This window comes from Talpa occidentalis, unplaced genomic scaffold, assembly GCF_014898055.3.
Source record: "Talpa occidentalis isolate TD23 unplaced genomic scaffold, MPIMG_talOcc4v2.1 talOcc4.15, whole genome shotgun sequence".
NCBI lineage: Eukaryota > Metazoa > Chordata > Mammalia > Eulipotyphla > Talpidae > Talpa > Talpa occidentalis.
In genome coordinates this window covers 20,885,313-20,906,723 of record NW_023601543.1, presented here as the reverse complement: position 1 = coordinate 20,906,723, position 21,411 = coordinate 20,885,313, and the positions used below count along the sequence as shown (strand labels likewise).

The following is a 21,411-nucleotide window of genomic DNA, read 5'->3' as shown; positions in this document are numbered from 1 at the left end:
GGGCTGTTACTATTTTCCCCTTTATTTTCCTGTATCCTACGAGGTACCTGCGACTGAGTATTCTTCTCTACCTCTTTTAGGGGTACTCCTACTGAGAGATGATTAAGCATCAAATAAGATGACCAACCATCACCTCCTCACATTCCCTGACCTCAACTCCAAACAATGACCTTTACCTCCACTCCACTTTAGCCACAAACTCCCATGACCACAGCCTGGATGCCATCCACATCAACATTCTGTTCTCTGACCATAACCTCCTATTGTTGCTGTTCGCATACTGTCAACCCCACTAACCCTGTTTTGTTTTTAGATTTGAAGGGTGATGACTTTTTTAGCAGCAATAAGAACAATAATAGCTGTTTTTTACTGAGTACTTACTATGTGTCAGGTACTATGGAAAACACTTTATGGGTATTATCTTAATGTAAATGAGATGATGTAAATGTATGTAATGACGTAAATCCTATGAGATAGGTTTAATCATTACCATCCTCATTTTACAAATGAGTACTCTGAGAGTTTATATTTCCCAAGATCCCAAAGCCAGTAAATGATAAAGCCAGAAATCTGACTACAGAACTATGCTAAATTGCTTCTCCTGCAGGATTAAAAAAAATGTTATTGAGAACAGATGACAATTTCATTTTGAGAAGCCAAAGTATAATATAAAAACACTTGTATAAAGGACCCCCTGTAGTAATTATAGTTACTTTTCTACATATTTTCTGAAATATTTGTCCTTAGATATTAATCATAAATTGTTTCAACATCTGGTTCAAATTATACATTTTATTTCATCTTAAAGATTAAAATCATTGTCTTAACACCAAACAGCATGTGTTCACGATACTTTTTCATATAGAAATAATTATTAAAATAACATGACATAATTTCTCTATTTAGTAGTAGCATTTTAGCAACAGTTTTTTCATGTTAGTACAAAAAGCCATATAAAAAATTTGGACTTATTCTATTTTTTTATTTATACAAGCACTGGGTACAGTCAGAAGCACAGGAGGGTGAGAGAATTCACCAGAGCCAGAGGGGAAGGCAGAGCAGACAGAGGGACAAAGTACACTGCTGGGGGGAGCAGCGGGCGGCAGGAGAGGTCTGCGCACCATGTGGGACCCTCGCCCAGCGGCCTGGGATTAAACCGGTGCTGCAGAGGCTGCGGGCAACACAGCGCTCAACTGCTGCGCCATGGAGGAGGCCCTTTATTCTATTTTTTTTTTAAAGATTTTATTTTATTCATTTATACAAGCACTGGGTACAGTCAGAAGCGCGGGAGGGTGAGAGAATTCACCAGAGTGAGAGCGGGGAGCATAACAGGCAGACGAAGTACACTGCTGAGGGGAGCAGCGAGCGGCAGAAGTGGTCTGCGCACCATGTGGGACCCTCGCCTGGTGGCCGGGGATCGAACTGGCGCTGCAGAGGCTGCGGGCAGCTTCGCAACCCAGCGCTCAACCGCTGTGCCACCGGGGAGGCCCTATTCTATTTTTTTGATTGTTTTTGCAAACTACCAAGTGTGACAAAATAGTAAAAAAAATGTTGTAAAATGTTGCCACTGTAGTAGTTGGTTACATTTAGACTTACAATTTTATTAGGAGGACTGAACAAATTTTTTAAAACTAGCTTGTTGACCACTTTGGGATCCTTACGACTGTGGACCACCTCCTTTAAAAAAACTCTTTTTATTTTGTTAATATCTTATTCAGCTGCTGCTTCTGCACTTCTCTGGCTACTTCCTCTTTTTCACTCAAATTTAGCAAAGCACAGTCCATTACACTTAAGCCTTTAATATTTTATATTACTCCAGGAAAACAAACAGCATCACTTATGGTGAAACTAAACCTGTTTATAACCTTCATATATCCTTGACCCTCCCTTTTTCCCCCAGTATTTCAGTTCCATCATCATCCCTCTTCATTTTGATCCAGCTGATTCTGTGATTGATCATCTGAATTCCTCTATCGGCACCTTTAACACTTCTTGGCTTGGTTTTTTTTTTTTTCCTTCCAAATTCTTTAAAACTCTTTTAATAATTTTAGGTTTACAGAAGTTATTCAAAGATAGTACTCTTCTGTCAGGTTCCCCTAATATTAACATCTTATATAAAGCTATGGGCTGAACTGTGTCCCCCTCCTTTCACTCCAGAAATGAAGCCCTGGCCCCCAATGTGATGGCATTTGGAGGTGGGCCTTTGGGAGATAATGGGTTAGCTGAGGTCATGAGGGTGCCCTTCTGATGGGATCAGCATCCTTATAGGAAGAGACCAGAGTTCTTGTGCTCACTGTTCCTTCACACACAAGTAAATATTAAGTAAAAAATACTCAACAGTTTTGTTGATCTCAGTATCTTTTCTTACTCTATGCTATCTCCCACCCATGTAGCACCCACATCTGGAATCAGTACTCACTCTAAGCTATCTGACAGGATTGTAGGCCCCTGGGTTGCTTACTGAGACCCCATGACCACTCAGATCTGAGTGATCCTACCCCCTTATACTATTTGGCTTTTCTTTTTTCAAGTAGAAATTCTGAGAAAGAATCACTTACCCAGAGCTTTAATGTTTGAAGTAAAGTAAGCTTTATGTGGATTCTGGCTTCTTATGATTTTTGCTGACATTAGAAACATTCAAACCATAGCCAATACCTGCTAGTCTGAGAGGCAGCCACTTCCATGGATCTGGCTTGCTGCCACTTTAAACCCAATTCAAGTCACTTTTTTCTATGACACAGTGAAATATTTTTTCAAAAGTCTAAGTATTTTATGAACTCTAAAGAAGATATAAGAATCACTACCTTAGAAACCAGAGACATTCAAGCACTGATCTATTCATAGAGTTTCTACACAGATGAAGAAGTTTCCATCAAATGGACAAAAAAAAAACAGTACCAAAGACCTATATATACAGAAAGATCTAAAAAGCCAGTCAGATGGATTCAAAGAACTCATTGCATGTAGGAGAGTCAATGGCAGACGATGCAAAACCTTCTGCTGGGAATAAAGAATTAGTCCACGTAAACAAAAAATGTAATTTCTCTTTCTTCTTGATTTAAATGCTTTAATCTGAGTTCAGAGAACAGTCATGATCATTTGAACTGGTTGTCAATCAAGGTCCCCTTCATTTTCGCTTTCTTGGCTTCCAGTTCAGCCTAAGAGGAAGAAAAGTACATGTACTGATACATGACATGAAATTGTTATTGTCCTAGCTTTTCCCCCTGCCTGCTTGTGTCTGTGCAAGCGCTGTCTCTTCCTTTCCTTTTAAAATGTAAAAAAAGATAAAAGAAAAATAAATCCTTATTTTCCTTCTTTATTCTTACTGCCTAAACTCTATCCCTTAATGTTCATTTAGTATTCAAACTAGAATAGTGGCTCTAAATCTAGTGGTTCTGAATCTCTAGCAACTGCTTCCCAAGCTTTCCAATGATATGGCACACGTAGAAAATGATAGTGCCTGTAGGCAAAATGGGGCGAGCACACAAGGCTGAGGTCTGTAGTGAGGAGTGCAGCAATTATCCCACAGCCCCAGGACCCCAAAGGGCAAGGTGATCAGTGTTGTGCTATCCTAGAATACTATTCTCGGCAGAACAGGAAAAAAAATGCTGATCTAGAACAGTGCTACTTCATGTTGTGTGGTGAACTGCTTGTTACTGGCTCATGCAAGATACAAAATTTGAGAATTAGGATTTAGAAGCTTCTATAGCAATTTGACAGAGTAATAATAACTTAATAAGTGAAACAAAATCTTGTTTTATTTCATTTTATAAATTACAAATCTGTTCTTGACAAATAGGAAATTTTTAAAAATGAAGAAAGCCCCCATCCTTCACCTCAGAAAATTTGATCAGCACTGCTCTAGTGAGGGAAAACGGCCCACAAGACCCACCACCTCTGTCAGCAAAAGAGCCTTCCCAGTCACTACACTACACTGGTACAATTTTTGAGGAGGCACCAGTGCAGTGAGGTCCAATCTTAATGCGACTATTATTTTTTAAAAAAACTACTAAGGGCCTCCCCAGTGGCGCAGCGGTTGAGCGCTGGGTTGCGAAGCTGCCCGCAGCCTCTGCAGTGCTGGTTCGATCCCCGGCCACCGAGCGAAGGTCCCACATGGCACACAGACCTCTCCTGCCACCTCTCCTGCCACCCGCTGCTCCCCACAGCAGTGTACTTCGTCCCTCTGCCTGCTCTGCTCTCCCCTCTGGCTCTGGTGAATTCTCTCACCCTCCTATGCTTCTGACTGTACCCAGTGTTTGTATAAATAAATAAATAAATATTTTTAAAAAAAACTACTAAAAAGAAGTGTAGGCAGCACGAAACTTAAATGTTTGTACTTCCCAAGGAGCCCCTCAATAATGCAGGACAGACCTAGCAGAGCTTTAAGAAGCAACAAAGAGCTAGGTTCCTGGTACTACTGTACCCTGAAGTCCAATCGTTAATTCTTCACCTTGGCCACAAGCAGATTAACTACCACTCTGGCTAGGGAGAGGCTAGGGAGAGCTAACAAGCATTCGGGGCCCAGATTTTGTGGTCACTACTCCAGGGCAAAGTGCACTCACTGTCAGAGCCCAGGGCTGGAAACTGGTGGCCACTTCACCAGTAACCTACACAGACTTCCTGAGGTATGTTCCCCCTGCTGAGGATCTTCTAGACCAAGAAATCCAGACAGTGAAGCCCAGCCCCTTGTCAGCCCAGGCCACTCACCAGCTCCTGTAGCCGCCTCTTGCTCATGCCTTTGCGCTCCAGCTGTTTTTCAATCACTTTGGCATTCTGTGCATAAGAGTCAGCAACTTCCCTCTAGGGAGTAAAGAAGAATCCTTAAACCCGCAGTCACACCAACGAGTAACAACGACCTTCGGTAGCCATTTACCCTACTCGAATTATGAAATTATTGCTGAAATGGCAAGACTCTCTTCCCTTTCGACTCTCATCTTTTCAATAATCCAGGAGAGTTCAGAGTTCCACCAAAACCATTTTTAAAATAACAGATAACATCACTCCACAGACATCATCAGAGGGAAGCACCACAAAGGAAGTTGCTGCTGCTGCCAAGGACAGGCTCACAAGCCAGCAGAGCTGGGCTAGAAGGGAACAGGAGTCACTGAGCCCAATCATTTTTAAACTGAAGCTGAACGATGGATTTAGTCCCTAAGGCACTTCAAAAGTATGTAAAAAATATCATTGATCTAACCCAAATCCCTGGCTCTTGTTTTACAGAAGGCCTTGAGATACGGGGTAGGAACTAGCTTGGGGTCATATTTCTTCTTACTAGCAGAGGCAGGTCCATGAGCAGAGTTTCTTAGGGTTCTGCTGCTCCATACTCTAGTCTTAGAATCCCCTTTGCTCCCCCCCGCACCCACCCAATTTCCCTGAGAGTAGACACACTTACAGCCTCAATCTCCTCCTCCTCTTCATCAATAGTAGACACAGTGACTGAGCTGAACTTGCCCATGTCTTTAGTCCGTTTGGTCATCATCACCTGGAGTCACAGGAATAGAATGAGTGAGTGTGTATGCATGCAGGGGGTGCGTTTGGGACTGGATGGCCTATCTAAAAGGGTCGCTGTTTTTATTTGCATTATATTTTGTAACATTTGCCATCAAGGGTTTCTAAGGTATGTTTAAAACTTAACTGATTCTTTCCATTTTTAATTATTCACAATGGAAAAAGAAATTTCAAAGGAAATAAATGTGACAAAAACCACACAGTTTCTAATTTGACTCATAAGGCAGCTGGAGGGGAAAAAAAAAAGCACACAGAATAGAAATCACAAGCGGGTAACCCTGCTTAAATACAAAATGGCACTCTCTTAACAAAGGATGCAGTCACAAAGGGCAGTTTCTTGTACTCCAGAATTTTGTTTTGTTTCTTTTTTTACTTGGGTTACTCCATAATCTTATTTAACAATCTGGGACTACATCTGCAGCTGCATTAAGCATCTGTCTCCTTCAGTGGTGCTCACCTTTTTAGGAGGCTCTTGTTTCTGAGTATATATATTCGTTTTCCCAAAACCCTGGCCAAACTTGACCACAGCTCCATCCACAATGAAGGTCACGGGTGCATTCTTCGGCTGGGACTGGTAGAAGAGAGGCAGTCCACACCTACAAACAGCAGAGTGAGTCTCTGGGAAGCCTCTGGATCCAAATCCCCCAAATACCAATTTGACTGGCAGTGTGCTTAGATGCTGAAGATATTTTTATTTGTGGCATAAACGAATGATTAACTCTTCCTGGAGTTTTCCCAATCCACTTGATAAGAATCATGGAGTGAGCCTGTTAAAAGTGCTGATTAGATTCCTACGTCCCTCATCCCTCGCCAGAAGATCCTGATTCAGCAAATCTTGGGGAGAGTAGAGGAGGGTGGTGAGGCCTGGGAATCAGTCATTTTCCTCAGTGTCCCAAGTGATTCTGATCATTAGACAAGTTGAGGAAATGCTGGCTCCTGGACTGATTACTTTCCAGTCAAAACTGCCACCATTCTTCCAAGGCATGGAGCCTGGGAACCAGTATGGGGGCTTTGGGCTAGTTTTGTGCTATTTTGTTTTTGCAGCATCAAGAGAAGTGTAAAGGCTCCATACAGCGGCTGGCAATCTAACCCCTGTAATAATTGCTGTACGTTTTTTGGTTGGCCATTTTTATTCTATTTTTTTTTCAGCTCAATGAAGGAGACCTATAAAACATTATAAAACCAATTTAATGAATCCAGTGTGTCCCCAGACTAAAATGCCTTCTTATCTACCTTCTCTGTTTAATACTCAGCCTGAGTCTTATGAGAGCCAAGCTATAACTAGTTACATCAATACCACTGAACTTAGTATAGCTTAAAATTGTTACTATTAACAGACTAAAGCTGGAAATCTGTATATATGTATATATTTTTTCTTTAAATAATAATCTCTAAACTAAGGCTCTTAGACTTGGATTAAATTACACAGTGTTACATTTACCATATGACCCAGCAATCCCACTCCAAGAGAAAACACACGTTTCCACCTAATCTATACTACAAGATACATAGCAACTTTGTTTATAATAGCAAAGCTGGAAACAATCCAAATGCCCTTCAGTGGGTAAATGGCTAAATTGGAATACTACTTAACCGCACAGGGAAACTACTGATATACATAATAGTATACATGGATGAATCCCAGAAGTTTATGCTAAGTGAAAGAAACTAGACATACAAGGTACATCTGTAGAATGTATATATAATTTTAGAAAAGGCAAAACCGTCAAAAGGGGCATGTGGAGTGCTGGGATGGACATTCATATCAGGATAGCAGTGATGTCACATGACTATGCTTTTGTCAAAATTCATCCAATTGTATACTTAGGATAGACAGCTTTTATTGGTATATAGCTGAAGTCTGAAGGCTGTTGAGATTAGAAGGATAAAGACGTAACAGGGAATTGTAGCCAAATCATTCTCGTCCTAATACTTAACCTCTGCTTGCTTATGCTTGGAAAAACCCAGTACTTACTTTGCACACTTCTTCCTGTATTGTCGTTCAATGCCTTCAGGCCTACAAGGAAAATGGAAGTTAAAAATAAAAAAAGATGAACCAAGCTCATAACCTACCTATCTCATTTGTTCAAATGCTAAAAAGGTCAAACATTTTCATTTCATAGATCAACTGACAGGTTAAACAAGTCTTAATTTTTCAAAGTTCCAGCATTTCTTCCTTCCACCGAAATTGGCTGAGTCAGGCATCTCCCTGCTGGGAGACGGGGGGTGGGGGAGGTGGGCAGGGCTACTTTTACTGTGTTCAGTGTGCCAGTTGGTGTTTCAATGTGCACATGTACTAACTCATTTAATCCTTACAACAAGCCCCTAAGCACAAAGCAATTTACATAATTTGTCCATGGTCACAGAGTAGAGTAGGTTGAAGTCAAGTCCAGGCCTTCAAGCTCAAGACTCCAAACAACAATGTCTTAGATAACCACCTCAGATAACCACTTAGATAAAGACTCAATTCCACCTGCCCATAAACCTAACAGAAACCTGGGACTCATTCTTGATTCTTCTCATCTACTTCATTAGCAGATCTTGTGGATTACCTCCAAAATAATAGATGATGAACCCAAGTACTTTTCTCTACATTCCTGCTACCATGTAAGCCCAGGTCACGAGTACCTCTTCCTGGACTACTGTCACAGCTTCCTGACTGGTGCTCCTGGCCTCTTGTGTGGCTTTAAATTTTCAATAAGCAATACATATTGCCTATTATGGAATATATAAGAATATAAAATGAAAAACAAATAGCTTCTCCACTCAGTTCACTTCCCCAGAGGCAAATACTGCCTCTGCTTTCTTCTGTTCCTCCCAGAGATAGCTGATCAACACATGAGAAAAGAATCCTTATTGGTAGATAAAAAAAATAATTTTCTTTCCCTTTTCAGACAAATGAAGCATAACTTACACTGTTCTCTACCTTTTCATTCACTTAAAATATTTCTTGGTTAAAAGATAAATATATGTTCCTTAGCTACCAACTGATAATAAGCTGCTTCATTCTTTAAAAGGCATACACTGTATTCCTTTGTGTGGATGAACCACAATGCCTTTTACCTGTTGGATAAATTCCTAGAAGGGTGTCCATTTAAAATTTTAATGAATGTCGCCAAATTACTCTGTGGAGAAGGTGAACCAATCCACACTCCCACAAATGTGAGAGTTCCTGTTCCCCTACACTCACCAACACTGTTATTAAAGTACATTATTGTCAATCTGACACGTGAAACATGGAATATCATGATTTGCATCTCTTTTTTTAAAGAGTGAAGTTAGGTATCTCTTCATACATTTAACAGAAGTCTGTACTTTCTTTTTTGGTGAACTTTCAGTTCACGCTCTTCATCTACCAAGTTGTCTTAATTTTCTGTTAAGTAGACTTGCAAATGTTTCTTCCCCAGTTTAACATCTGTCTTTGATTTTTCCCCCCACAGAACTATTTCAGACTTTTGTGTATTTTAGATTTTGTCATACTGATCTTGTGTGTGTTTGTGTGCATGTGCGAGACCTAGGCCTTTCCCATTCTAAATTCTTATCTAAAATAAAAATTCCCACTGCCTACACTAGAATCTGCTGCGACTACCATCTGACTCCAAATCCTTCCCTAAATAGAGGCAAAGAACAGCTTCCAAGTCACTTAGAATGAAATCCAACTCCTTCCATCGCCTACCAGACACTGGCTGAGCACATCATTGGGCCCCTGCCTTCTCGTGCATTCCCTCCCTGCCCGCACACACTAGCCTCACCAGTCTTCCTTCTATTCTTTGGACAAACAAGCACTTCCCCCTCCTTTCCCACATGCTCTTTTCTTTGCCTAGAATGCTCTTCTTGCCGATTTGTCACAGATGCCCTGTTCTCATCATTTTTGCTCTCAGTTCAAATACCATCTAGTCATACAGACCAACCCTGACCACTTTTTCCAAAAGGCTCTCATGTGAGTCTCTGATTGAGCTCTCTGTTTCATTCATGAGTTTCCAATTATTTTATTTTTCTGTCATCCCACTAGATTACAAGGACCATCAGATCAGAGAGCATGGAGACCACCCCTGACAGTCTCTCCACTCTATCCCCAGAGCTGAGCAAAGCACTGGAAACAAAGTAAACACGCGATAAATATTGGTTGAATTAAGAATTTAGTTTAGGGGCTTCCCTGGTGGTGCAAGGGGTTAAGACACAACCTATGAAGCTGTCCGCAGCCACTGCAGCAGGAGTTTGATCCCCGGCCAGGGAGCTACCCACATGGCGCAGCAGACCTCTCCTGTCTCCCTTGCTGCTCCCCTCAGCAGTGTATTTCAATAGATCTGTATGTTCTGTTCCCACTCTGTCTCTAGTGAATCCTCTCACCCCCCACACCTCTGGCCTGTACCTCATGCATAAATATCCATAAATAAAAATAAATCTTTAAAAAAAGAATTTAGTTTAATGAGGAAAATTGTAATAATGGAGGTAAGTTCTTAAATGGAGGAATGTGTGTGATGTAAAGAGAACACAGAGATGGGAGTACCAAGTCTGAATGCAGAGATTCAACTGACTTCTAGAATCCTGAAACCAGCCAGTATTATTTTAAGACTGGGCTTTCAAAACAGAAATATCAAATAAAGGGGGCTCTGAATTTCCCAATGGGTTAATCTTCAAATACCAAGGATAAAAGGGATTTTGTCAAGCTTACAAAAATTAATCTACTCCTGTGTGCCAAGATTCAAGCAAGATGTCCTAAGGGCTTCAGAAGTATAAGGCATTCAGGATTCAGGCTTCATGTCCTGAAAAAGCTCATTTTATTGAGACATTGAGACTCTAATGTGAACGAGATAAAGCATTTAAGTATGATTAGAAAGAAGTGATTATGTGAGATAGATGTTGGTTTTCTCTCCTGCCCTTAATCTCTAGGACTATGAGAGACAGGGAAGGCTGAAAACAAAACAAAACCTTATTCCTGATTTGATGGCCAGTCTGAGACAGTCCCCAAATATCCTTGCCCCCTGCTATTACACCCCTGTGTAGTCCCTTCCCACAATGAACGGGCTGAGCAGTGACACCAGTAGAACACTGCAGAAATGATGATATGTGACTTCTGGGTTTTGGTCACAAAAGACATTGTGGCTTCTGTCTGGCTAATGTCTGTCATGACTAATCCGAATTAGTCATGCTGTAGGAGTCAGCTACCATGCCGTGAGGATGCCCAAGCAGCCCTATGGAACCTTGTGGTGAGGAACCAAAACTTCTCATCAGCAACTAGTTAGCACTCAGCTGCCAACCATAAGCATAAGCCGCCCTGGAAGTGGAACCTCCAACCCTAATCAAGACTTCAAATGAGACTGTACGCATAGTCAGCATCTTCACTGCTGCTTCAGGAGACCAGAACCAGCCAATTAAGTTGGTCTTGAATTTGGGACCCACAGGAAATACATGAGATGATAAATGTCTATTGTTTAAAAAAAAATAAAGATGTACCAGGAGATGCAGATGAACAGGCAGGCCAAGGCCAGATCACAGAGTTTTCTTCAGGCTTGAGTTTTATCCTGGAAGCTAGGATTGCTAAAACTGTGCACAAGGATCCTTAAATAAAATCAGGTAAGGGTGGAGAGGAGTCCTTAGTGAATCTGGCTCTACTATTCCCCAATCAGAGCAGTTTCCTGCTTCCTGGTTTATACTTCTGGATAAGAATTTCATTTGAAGAAATGAAAGGCACTGTTGGAGGTAAAGAAGAGCCCTTTGGCCTCACCAAAGATCTGAGGCATTTTATATCATTCAGGCAGCAGCAGTAGATTGGCAGAGAGCAAAACTAGAGGCAAAGACCAGGTAAGAGGCCACATAAATGGCTCAAGCAAGAGAGTTTGGGTCCTGGGCATGAAGGGAGAGCAGCAGTGCTGACATGAGACAGTCACAAGAGAGATTAGCAGGTGGAACGGACAGGACATGGTACGTGACTGGATGTGTACAGGGGCTGGTGGGGGCTGGGATGGATGAGACAAAGAGGACTGACTCCCAAATTTCTGCCTTCAGCTTATGTATTAATGGTGATGTCATCATAGAAGGAGGAAAAGAAGGAATGCGATTGGATGATCATTTACAGAGACCCATCAACATAAGAGCCTATTCTCAAGTAAAAGGGGTCCATAGGAAGGTGGTTCCTAACAATGGGAGAGCCAAGAAGAACATGGCAAAAGCTCTGCAATTCTTGTGGCCTTTCCTTCCCAGTCCTGGGATGGTTCTTGATACTCCAATTATCACATTCATTTTCCAAAAAGTAGGCAGGAATAAAAGCAGAAGAGTAAAAAGGGTTTTCATTGGAAGCCTCACACAAATTCTCCTACCATCCCTTTTACTGGCAAAAGCTAAATCACATTCAGAATCTTAGTGTTTTGGGGGAAGGGAGCAGGAATATGTTCCTGACTTTATAGATACCAGTATACAGAAGGGGGCTGGAGCTGAGTGAACCAATCTGTAGTATTTTCAACACTAGAGCAATGATAACTTTGGCCTTAGTCATGCTGGAACTGAGGTAGAACATCAGGTTAAATGGTAGAGCAGGCAGTTACATATACAGAGAGAAATGTATACAGATTTAGATTTTGTGAGTCATCAGCATACAAGTGTAACTGATGCTATGAAAAGTGGCAAGGCTGTTGAAAAAGAGTATAGAGAAAGGGTAAAATCAAGGTCACAGCTCTGGGGAATATCAACATTTAAGGGACAGGCAGAAGACTCCAAAAGACCAAGAAGGCTGAAAGAGTGGGAGAATCACAAGAGCAGCTTCACAGAAAGCAATGAAGGAGAATCAAGGGAGGCACAGTCAAGACAGACACAGAAAACCACCCACTGGATTTACACTGGGGGATAGGTGGTGAATGAGGGAAAGAGGACCCTAGGGGACAACAGTGTCAAATGGGAGGTACATCAGAATGGAAGACCTGGAAGTAGAACAGGATGAGCTCCAGAGCACGTGTTGGCAGACAGCCTGATTTTCCCATACTCAGTGTTCCCATAGTCAGCTGAATAAAGAGGAAGGAAGAGCAGACCAAAATTCCACCCTGGCCAGGAGGGAGCACACTAGAGTGGGCCCTTGGAAAGACTGCTCACGATTAGAGCAGGAACTATGTCAGCCAAGAGGCAAGTTTGCCGTGCCTGTTGGTAAACTAAGAATTCTGTGGCCCAAGACTCATGTGGCCAGAGGCGAAGGCTAGGTCTGAAGTGGGCTCACTTCCAGGATCAAGCCCATTGGATCCCAGGGTTTCTACTTAGCCAACAGTCACCAGTTTCCTAAAGGTGCCTTATAATGCCATCGGAGGCTGAGGCCTGCTTGTGTTGTTAGATTATTTTCTGTACTAACTGCATAAGACATACATTATATATATATATATATATATATATATACAGAATACACACACACACACACACTACTGTTGTATAATCATAATTATATGGATAGTCATTATATTATATATAAGTATATAACTTGTATGTTATAGTATATAAATCTATTTTGATATACAATGCTATAAATATTTTAGTGATCCTAAAGTTAGGCAGCTGATACTATTTAAAATGAGTTCATAGAGGAAGAAAAAGCACAAGAGACTGATTAGCTTTAGATAGGGCATGTTCTTTATAAACCTTGCTATATACCATAATGTACAGTTTTCTCAATGTTCCCTGAAAGACCTTCCTTTGTGAACTTCTTAAATGCTATAACTTGCACCCCAGTGGTATGTGTACATAACCAACTTTCTCTTCAGCTGCACAATTCTAGAAGTCCTGTTGTCACAATGGTGCTTGATGCCTCATTCGTTACAGCAGTGCTAGCAGATACCTAGCAGTGGCTGCTAACTCTTTTCATTCATGTGGGGTAACACTAGTTTGGTTTCTTAAATAAATAGTGTGAGATGTCCACCTGTAGCTTTTTGTAATTCAACACCAGAATATAAGCTCCGTAAGGGCAGGCTCTTTGCTTGCTTACTAGTTGTAGCAGGTTGGATAGTGACCCTTAGAAAGTCATACCCATGAACCTCAGAAAATGGAAAGTGGGTCATTGGACAAGGTTCAACAAAATTTTTTTATTAAAGATGAGGTTGTGTAGATGAGGAGAATGTGTCTTTATTTCAGTGTAACTTATAAGAAGAAAAGAAACAAACACAGGGAGAGGGCCCTGTGATGGCAGGGACGCGACTGGAGTGACGTATCTGTAAGCCAGCGAATGCCTGGGAATGTCAGCAAACACCAGCAGAGGTTAGGAGAGGCAAGGACTGATCCTCCCCTACAACATTCAGAGGCAGCAAGGCCTTACTGACACCTTAATTTCAGACTTCAGCCTCCGGAGCTGTGCAGAACTCTGACACAATTAATTTCCATTGAGTTAACCCACCAGCTTTGTGGTACTTTGTGACAGCAGCTCTAGGAAACTAATACAGTGTTACAGCTCAGGCTTCCAGAAATGTGCTTGACACACAGAAGGAGCTGGGAAATGAAATATTTGCTGAATGAATGGATGGGCTTTTTAATTCCCTAAGACTGAACTCTCTAGGTCAAGAGGTGGCATCTGGCACCTATTGAACACCACCCTCCCCTACTCACTCTCCCTTCTTGAAACCCTCTCCTTTCATTTTCCACATCTCCAAGTTTTCCTGGTTCTGATCCAATTACTTTAATCCGCTATTTAAATGTCACTGTTGCCCAGGATTGTATCTTCAGTCCTCTTTTTCTCTTATCCCATACACTTTCGTGTAATATTGTGCCTTCCCAGGTTTCAATTTCCCCATACATTAAAGACTCCCAAATCTAAACTAGATCTAAGTAGGCCTCCCTGGTGGCCTAAGGGTTAAGTCTCAGCGCTATCACACTATCACCGCTGCAGCCTGAGTTCAATCTCAAGCCAGGGAGCTAACCCACATGGTGCAGCAGACCTCTCCTGACTCACCCGCTGCTCCGCTCAGCAGTGTATTTCAGTAAATCCACCTGCTCTGCTCCCTACTGTCTATGGTCAATCCTCTCATCCCCCATACCTCTGGCCTACACCCCAGTTCTACTATGCATAAATAAATCTTAAAAAAAATAAAATAGACCTAAGCATGTCACTCTCCTGCTTGAAAGAGATGAGTATTGTCTACAGATAGAGTCCAAATTTGTCAACTTCAGGATATTTTACTGTCCTCACCCCAGAATCCCTTCTTATACAGGAACCTGTGCTTTAGCCACAAAGGACTATTCAAATTTCTCAAGCACACCCTATTTGATGCTTTGAATGCTCCCATAGTCCCTCCATCCGGAGTGCTCCTCACCCCCTCCTAGTTGGAGAAATCCTAGTTTAAGCCCAAACACAGATGTCACTAACTTTTGGTGCCTTTTCTGACAACCATTCAGGCAGAGTGCCCACTCCTATTTCCTGTAGCCTTCTGGTCACCGCATCACGATTTTTGTCATATCCAGTCACAACAGGTAGCCTGTTCCCGAACTGAGCCATAGCTCTTTAACCATCAGGACAGTACCTGACTCATCTTCTCAATTCCAGTCCCTAGCTCAGTGCCTGGCATATGGTATGTTCCAAGAGATTACAGATTAAATGAACTCACTCTACTTGCAAAAAACAAGACAAATTACAGCTATTGAATGGCAAGAGAATCACATTTCAGCACCACTTCAACAAAGCACAACAAAGGTGTTGCTGTATTAACAGAAGTTAGAGAACCACCACAAATGCCACATGCACTGGATCCAAATGGATGGCTTATTCCACACTAGATATTTATAGTCCTCAGAACTAGGCCCTAACACACAGGGAAATCCTAGACAGAGACCATCAGGCACCTACCTCCGAAGATACATAGTCTCCTCGTCTTCTGTATTACAAAACTTGTGGGCATGTTTGGCAGCATCAATCACACGGGACCGATCCCGGGGCCTCATGGGCAGTTTCTCTAACTGACAGTCTGAAGGAACAGAGAAAGATTTGGTCAGTACAGCCACTGAAAAACATCCTCATGCAATCAGAAGTTTTCAGTCAGGCCCTCAGCACTGTAACTTTCCACCATAATTGCAAGACTTAAGTCTATTAAACTTACCAACTAAAACTGACTAGGTGTCCTGAGACCCAGATTTTTAAGCCCAGCTCTGTTACTACCCTGGTGATATTTGACAAATCACTTCCTCTTTGGGGGTCTTTTTCCTTATTTGAAAGATAAATATAGATATTATCACAAAAGTCCGCCCCAGCACTGAAATTCAAGTTTTCTGAGTAGGCCTGTGATCATGATACACTTGGTTGGTGTTATAATGCATTAGAATCAGAAGAGACAGGTAAAATACAGCTCTCCTGGGCCTCCCTGGTGGCGCAAGGGGTTAAGCACCGCACTATGAAGCAATCCACAGCCTCGGCAGCACGAGTTCGATCCCAGCCAGCCAGGGAGCAACCCACATGGCGCAGCAGACCTCTCCTGTCTCGCCCGCTGCTCCCCTCAGCAGTGTATTTCACTCGGTCTGCCTGTTCTGTTCCCCACTCTGTCTCTGATGAATCCTCTCAGCCCCCTGCACATCTGGCCTGTACCCCAGTTCTTGTATGCATAAATAAATAAATCTTTAAAGCATCTTTATGCATACAAGAACCGGGGTATAGGCCAGAGATGCAGGGGGGTGAGAGGATTCACCAGAGACAGAGCGGGAAACAGAACAGGCAGACTGACCGAAATACACTGCTGAGGGTAGCAGCAGGTGAGACAAGAGAGGTCTGCCATGCCATGTGGGTATCTCCACCGCCGGCTGGGATCAAACCCGTGCTACAGAGGCTGCAGACAGCTTCACAGCGCTGTGCTCAACTGCCTGCGCCACCAGGGGAGGCCCTGCATAAATAAATAAATCTTAAAAAAAAAAACTTGGGGAAAAAAAATACAGCTCTCCTGCCCACCTGTGACTATGCAAGTACCTCTCTTTTTCTGCAGTCAAATGCTCTATCCTTGAGCTATACCCCTCTTTGCTTCTCTTTTTCTTTCTCCTTTCCTAATAAGCCTGTCCTTTTAATATGTTAAAAAAAATCAGAAGGGACCATCAAATGTGCTCCAACACCTATGATGAAGACAGTGGGGAAAATGTATAAGTGTTTAGAAAGAGAGAGAGAGGTTGGGTGGTATACTATATATAGAAAGCAAATGACCCATCCCAGTAAGAGGGATTCTAACATAAAAGCATACAGGAAACAAATTAGGCGTAGTTATAAAGTAGATGCAACATTGATACAATCCAAATTAAGTACCTAAAGGCTCACAGAGAAAGTCAAGTGCTCAAAGTAATTTGAGATTAATGGAGGAGGTGGAGAGGGCAATCAGAGACCGCCAGGCAGTTTGCATGCTGGCTCATTACTCTTCACAATGTCCTGTTAGAGTAGACACTTAGTATTCCTACTTCAAAGAAGAGGAATTGAGGCTTAGAAAGGCCGAGAGATTTGCCACGCATTTAAGAAGCAGAACAAGAATTTAGACCCAACTCTAGGTGTTTCGAAGAAGAACTCACTTACTCAGGAAATGTAAAAGGACCCTCTATGTACCACGCACAATTCAAAGAGTGTGCTGCAGATTCAGCAAAAAACAAAGGAGGGGGCCTCCCCGGTGGTGCAGCGGGTTAAGCGCAGCACCGTGAATCTGTCCGCAACCTCTGTAGCGCAGGTTTGATTCCTGGCCGGCCAGGGAGATTCCCATTTGGTGTGGCAGACCTCTCCTGTCTTGCCCACTGCTCCCCTCAGCAGTGTACTTTGGTCCTTCTGCCTGTTCTGCTCCCTGCTCTGTCTCTGGTGAATTCTCTCACTCTCCCGCACCTCTGGTCTGTACCCCAGTGCTTGTATAAATAAATAATAAATCTTGGGCCTCCCTGGTGGCGCAGCGGTTGAGCGCTGGGTTGCGAAGCGGCCCGCAGCCTCCGCGGCGCCTGTTCGATCCCCGGCTGCTCCCCGGCCACCGGAGGAGGGTCCCGCATGGCGCGCAGACCTCTCCTGCCGCCCGCTGCTCCCCTCAGCAGTGCACTTCGGTCCTTCTGCCTGCTCTGCTCCCCGCTCTGGCTCTGGTGAATTCTCTTACCTTCCCGCGCTTCTGACTGTACCCAGTGCTTGTATAAATAAAATAAATTAAATAAATAAATAAATAAATCTTTAAAAAATAATAATAATAATAAATCTTAACAAAAAAAACAAAGTCCCTACCCTGATACAGTTTATATCAGTTACTAGCAGAGGAGGCAGAAAATTTTAAAATAATAATTATATAATATGATCCTGGATAATGATAAGTGCTAATAAAAAATCAAGCAGGATATGAAGAGAATGAAACTGATTTAGAAAACGATATGTGAGTGATAATGGTAAGTGAATTAGATAATAAGAAGAAGCAGGGTAAAAGGACAATGGGTGACAGAGGGGACTATTTTAGATAACGTAGTCAAGGAAGAGTTTTCTAGGGAAATGACATTTCATCAGAAAACTGAATGAAGTGAGGAAACACTGAGGGAAGAGCATTGCAGGCAGAAGAAATAGCAATCCCAAAGGTCCTGGGGGCAGGAACATTTTGACATATGGAGAAAAACCAAGAAGGCTACAGCAGCTGGAGTGCAATGAGAAAAGGGAAAGTATCAGGAGATGAAGTCTGGGAGGCAGTGGACATCTGATCGTGCAGGGTCTTGGTATGGACTTCTGTTGTATTCTTGGTGTTACAAGAAAACACCAGTTTGGAACAGGTGTTTTGAGAAAGGTGTTTTGGAACAGGTGTCTGCTTTGAGAAAAATAAACAGTGGGAACAAAGCGTGGACAGCAAGAAACTATTGTGACAATCCAGGTGAAGGATGATGGTGGCTTGCACTAGAGTGGTAGAAATGGAGGTGGTAAAAAAAGTCAGACTCTGGATAGATTTTCAAGAAAGCACGTGCAGAATCTATTGATGGACTAGATGTATAAAGTCTGAAAGAGAAGAATGATTCTCAGATACCGGACAAATAATGCTGACTGCAACAGGGAAGACAGAGGGGAACAATGGAGAGACTAGGGGAAGCTGGTTCTGAACATGATCTCTTGAGATGCCCATTAGACATCCAAGTGGAGATGCTGAATAGGTAGAGCTGGATGAAAGGTGCAGGTGAAAGATGAACACTTGTGAGTCTTTGGCATATAAGTGGCATTTAAAGCTTGGGAATGGTTGTGATCACATAGGAACTGAGTACGGACTGCGAATAGCTGAGGGGGCTGGGACCCAGGGCCTTGCAATGCCTAAAAGTCTGAGACAGAAAAAGGAGCCAGATGCTGAAAAGCAACAAAGTTGAGGTAAGTGTAAAATCAGGAGAGTGTAGGTAGAGTCTTGGATGCAATGAAAGTGTTTCAAAGATAAAATGGTTGTCCGTCAAACGGCACTGAGAGGGAGATTAAAGTGAGCATTTAAAATGGACCACTGAACTTGTAACACGTTCAGTGAGTAAACTTGGACGGTGGGGTGGGAAAGAAAGACTGCCTGAAGTGAAGTCAAGAGGCAATGGGAAGTGAGCATGCAAAAGCCAAATAGGCAGCTCTCTTCAGAAGCTCTGCCATAAAAGCAGCAAAGAAATAGGGTTAGAACTGGGAGGGGGAGATGAAGAGTTAAGGGCAGTTTTTATTTGAGTTTAAGATAAGAGCAATTACAGCGTCCTTGCAGCCAACAGAATACTTACAAAGTTTCTAAATGTGGTCAATGAGACGATAACGTGTGATAACGTGTTTTTTTTTTTTCTGAAAAAGGATTTCGTTTTCAGGAAACTCTAGCCACAGAGTCATAAGGTTAACCAGAAAACAGAAAAGATGCCCGCGGTGGAGCCGAGTGGGAGAGGGCGGATGCTGAAGGAGAGGGCAAAAGCCCACCAGCCCTCCAAGGGGCGTGGCTCCAAGTCTCAGCCCGAGGAAATTCGCCCTCTCTAGCAGACGCCCCCCACTTGCCGGCTACTCACCCAGCACCAGCACCATCTGGCCGCACAAACAATAGTAAACGTGAAGGGGCTTCTCGCCGTCGTCATATTCCTCCCGGTCCCGTGTGTCGGAGCAGACCACCGAACGGGACACTACTTTAGGCATGATGCTGAAGAGCAACCAGAACGTAATACCAACAGTCAGGGTCGCGCGGGCATGACGTCACAAACGCGCGCCGTACCTCTTCCTTACAGTAAAGCCAGTCACGTGTCGGTAGTAGTCAAGTCAACTTCCGGGCCGTGCCATTAGGCTGAGATCCACGGGGCCGCACTGAGGCTCCCAGGAGCTCCTTTTCCTTGGCCAGAGTTAGCTTGGGCTGCTTTACTTGGGACGCTCTTAATGTTACTTACGTTGTTCATTACTATTCCTAGACTCCTAGGCATATGTATACATATAAAACCAGATATCACAAAGGACAACATATTCCACCTTATATGCAATAGTGCAGATTTTAGGTTTGCCTCTAAATATGATTTTGATCTTAGTGGCTATATTCAGGATGCATAATTAATGAAGCAGAGGTATCTTTTTAAATTTGAGGCATAATTCACATAACATAAAATTCACCATTTCCAAGTACATAATTCAGTGGTTTTTAAGAGATTCACAAAGTCATGCAATCATTATCATTATCTAATTCCAGAACATTTCCAACAGCTCTAAAAGAAATCCCATATCCATTAGCAGTCACTCTCACCACCTCTTTCGCAGCCACTGGCAACCATTAATCTACTTTGTCTCTATGGAGTTGCCTGTTCACATGAATCAAGTAATATACGTGGTTATTGGCGTCTGGCTTTTTTTATTTAGCATAACTTTCATCCATATTGTAGTGAAAATCAGTACAAGTGGTAAATGACTTAGTATAAAGAAACTTCACGTCTTTTTAAGCCTGAATAATACTGTTGTATGGACATACCGTTTCTTGTTTAGTCTTCCTTCAGTTGATGAACATTTGGGTTGTATCCACTTTTTTGGTAATGACAACCAATGCTACTATGATCCCCTAGTGTACAAGATTTTTTTGTGAGATAGTGCTTTTCATATTCTCTGGTATATACTTCAGCAGTGAAACTGCTCTACTGTAATACTGTTTAACCTTCTGAGGCAGAGTCCAGAGTGTTTCCCAAAGATGCTTGCCATTTTGTCTTCTGACCTGCTATGTGGGGTGAGGGGAGCTCTGATTATTTCAGGGTCCTCACCAGTAATCATTTTTGTCTGTCTTTGATCTTAGTCATCCCCATGGGTGTGAAGTGGTATGTCATTGTGGTTTTGATTTGCCTTTCCCTAATGGCTCATGATATTAAGCACCTTTTCACATTCATACTGGTCATTTATATCTCTCATTTGGGAAAATGCCTATTCAAATACCTTGTCCACTTGTAGTTGTATTTCTTGTCATTTTATTGTTGAATTGTCAGAGTTTGTTGTATATTCTGGATTCTAGAGCCTAATAATGTACATGGTTTGCATATAGAGGATCTAGTGAACCTATTTACCATAGCTATAAGGGAACTTGTTCCACCCTTCCTTTCCCAGTCCAGAAATTCCCAGAATGTTCTCTGTGGAGGACAGGACCCTGGAGCAATCCAGAATAAATACATTGAGCCAGTTTTACATTGGATAGCATCAATAATCTAAATGCTCATACCCAGGTAGTGGATTTTTAATAGTAAACTTATTGAAGATAGCAGGAGCTCGCGAGTAGAAAAAATATAGTGTTCAAGGTGCACAAGATGTAAGCAAATGGTAAGTTAAAGTGACCTGTTAGCTCTCTAATAAATGTGAATTAAGTAAAATATTAACTAAACATCAATTCAAGTCCTGATTTTTAAAGATTTATCTATTTATACAAACACTGGAGTACAAGCCAAAGGTGCGGGAGGGTGAGAGAATTCACCAGAGATAGAGCAGGGAGCAGAGCAGGCAGAAGAACT

At 42.4% G+C, this 21,411-nt stretch overlaps 1 protein-coding gene across 1 annotated transcript; it reads right to left on the bottom strand.

Moving 5' to 3' along the window:
• Nucleotides 1-777: 777 nt before the first annotated feature.
• Nucleotides 778-19,630, bottom strand: STEEP1 (STING1 ER exit protein 1). The gene is made up of 7 exons (XM_037512023.2): nt 19,456-19,630; nt 15,320-15,437; nt 7,484-7,525; nt 5,966-6,104; nt 5,393-5,482; nt 4,708-4,800; nt 778-3,158 (listed from the first exon to the last, which is right to left on the bottom strand). The coding sequence occupies exons 1-7, from the start codon at nt 19,577-19,579 to the stop codon at nt 3,096-3,098; spliced, it is 669 nt and encodes a 222-aa protein (XP_037367920.1). The 5' UTR covers nt 19,580-19,630; the 3' UTR covers nt 778-3,095.
• Between the last annotated feature and the right edge of the window lie 1,781 nt (nt 19,631-21,411).

Bases quoted from the DNA above. Each gene is read 5' to 3' on its own strand.
- STEEP1 (XM_037512023.2), bottom strand. From the start codon at position 19,579: ATGCCTAAAGTAGTGTCCCGTTCGGTGGTCTGCTCCGACACACGGGAC. The intron at 7,526-15,319 runs GTAGGTGCCTGA...TTTTCCTTGTAG, and splicing joins GAGACTATGTATCTTCGGAG to GCCTGAAGGCATTGAACGAC. The intron at 4,801-5,392 runs GTAAGTGTGTCT...TTTACTCCCTAG, and splicing joins AGGAGGAGGAGATTGAGGCT to AGGGAAGTTGCTGACTCTTA.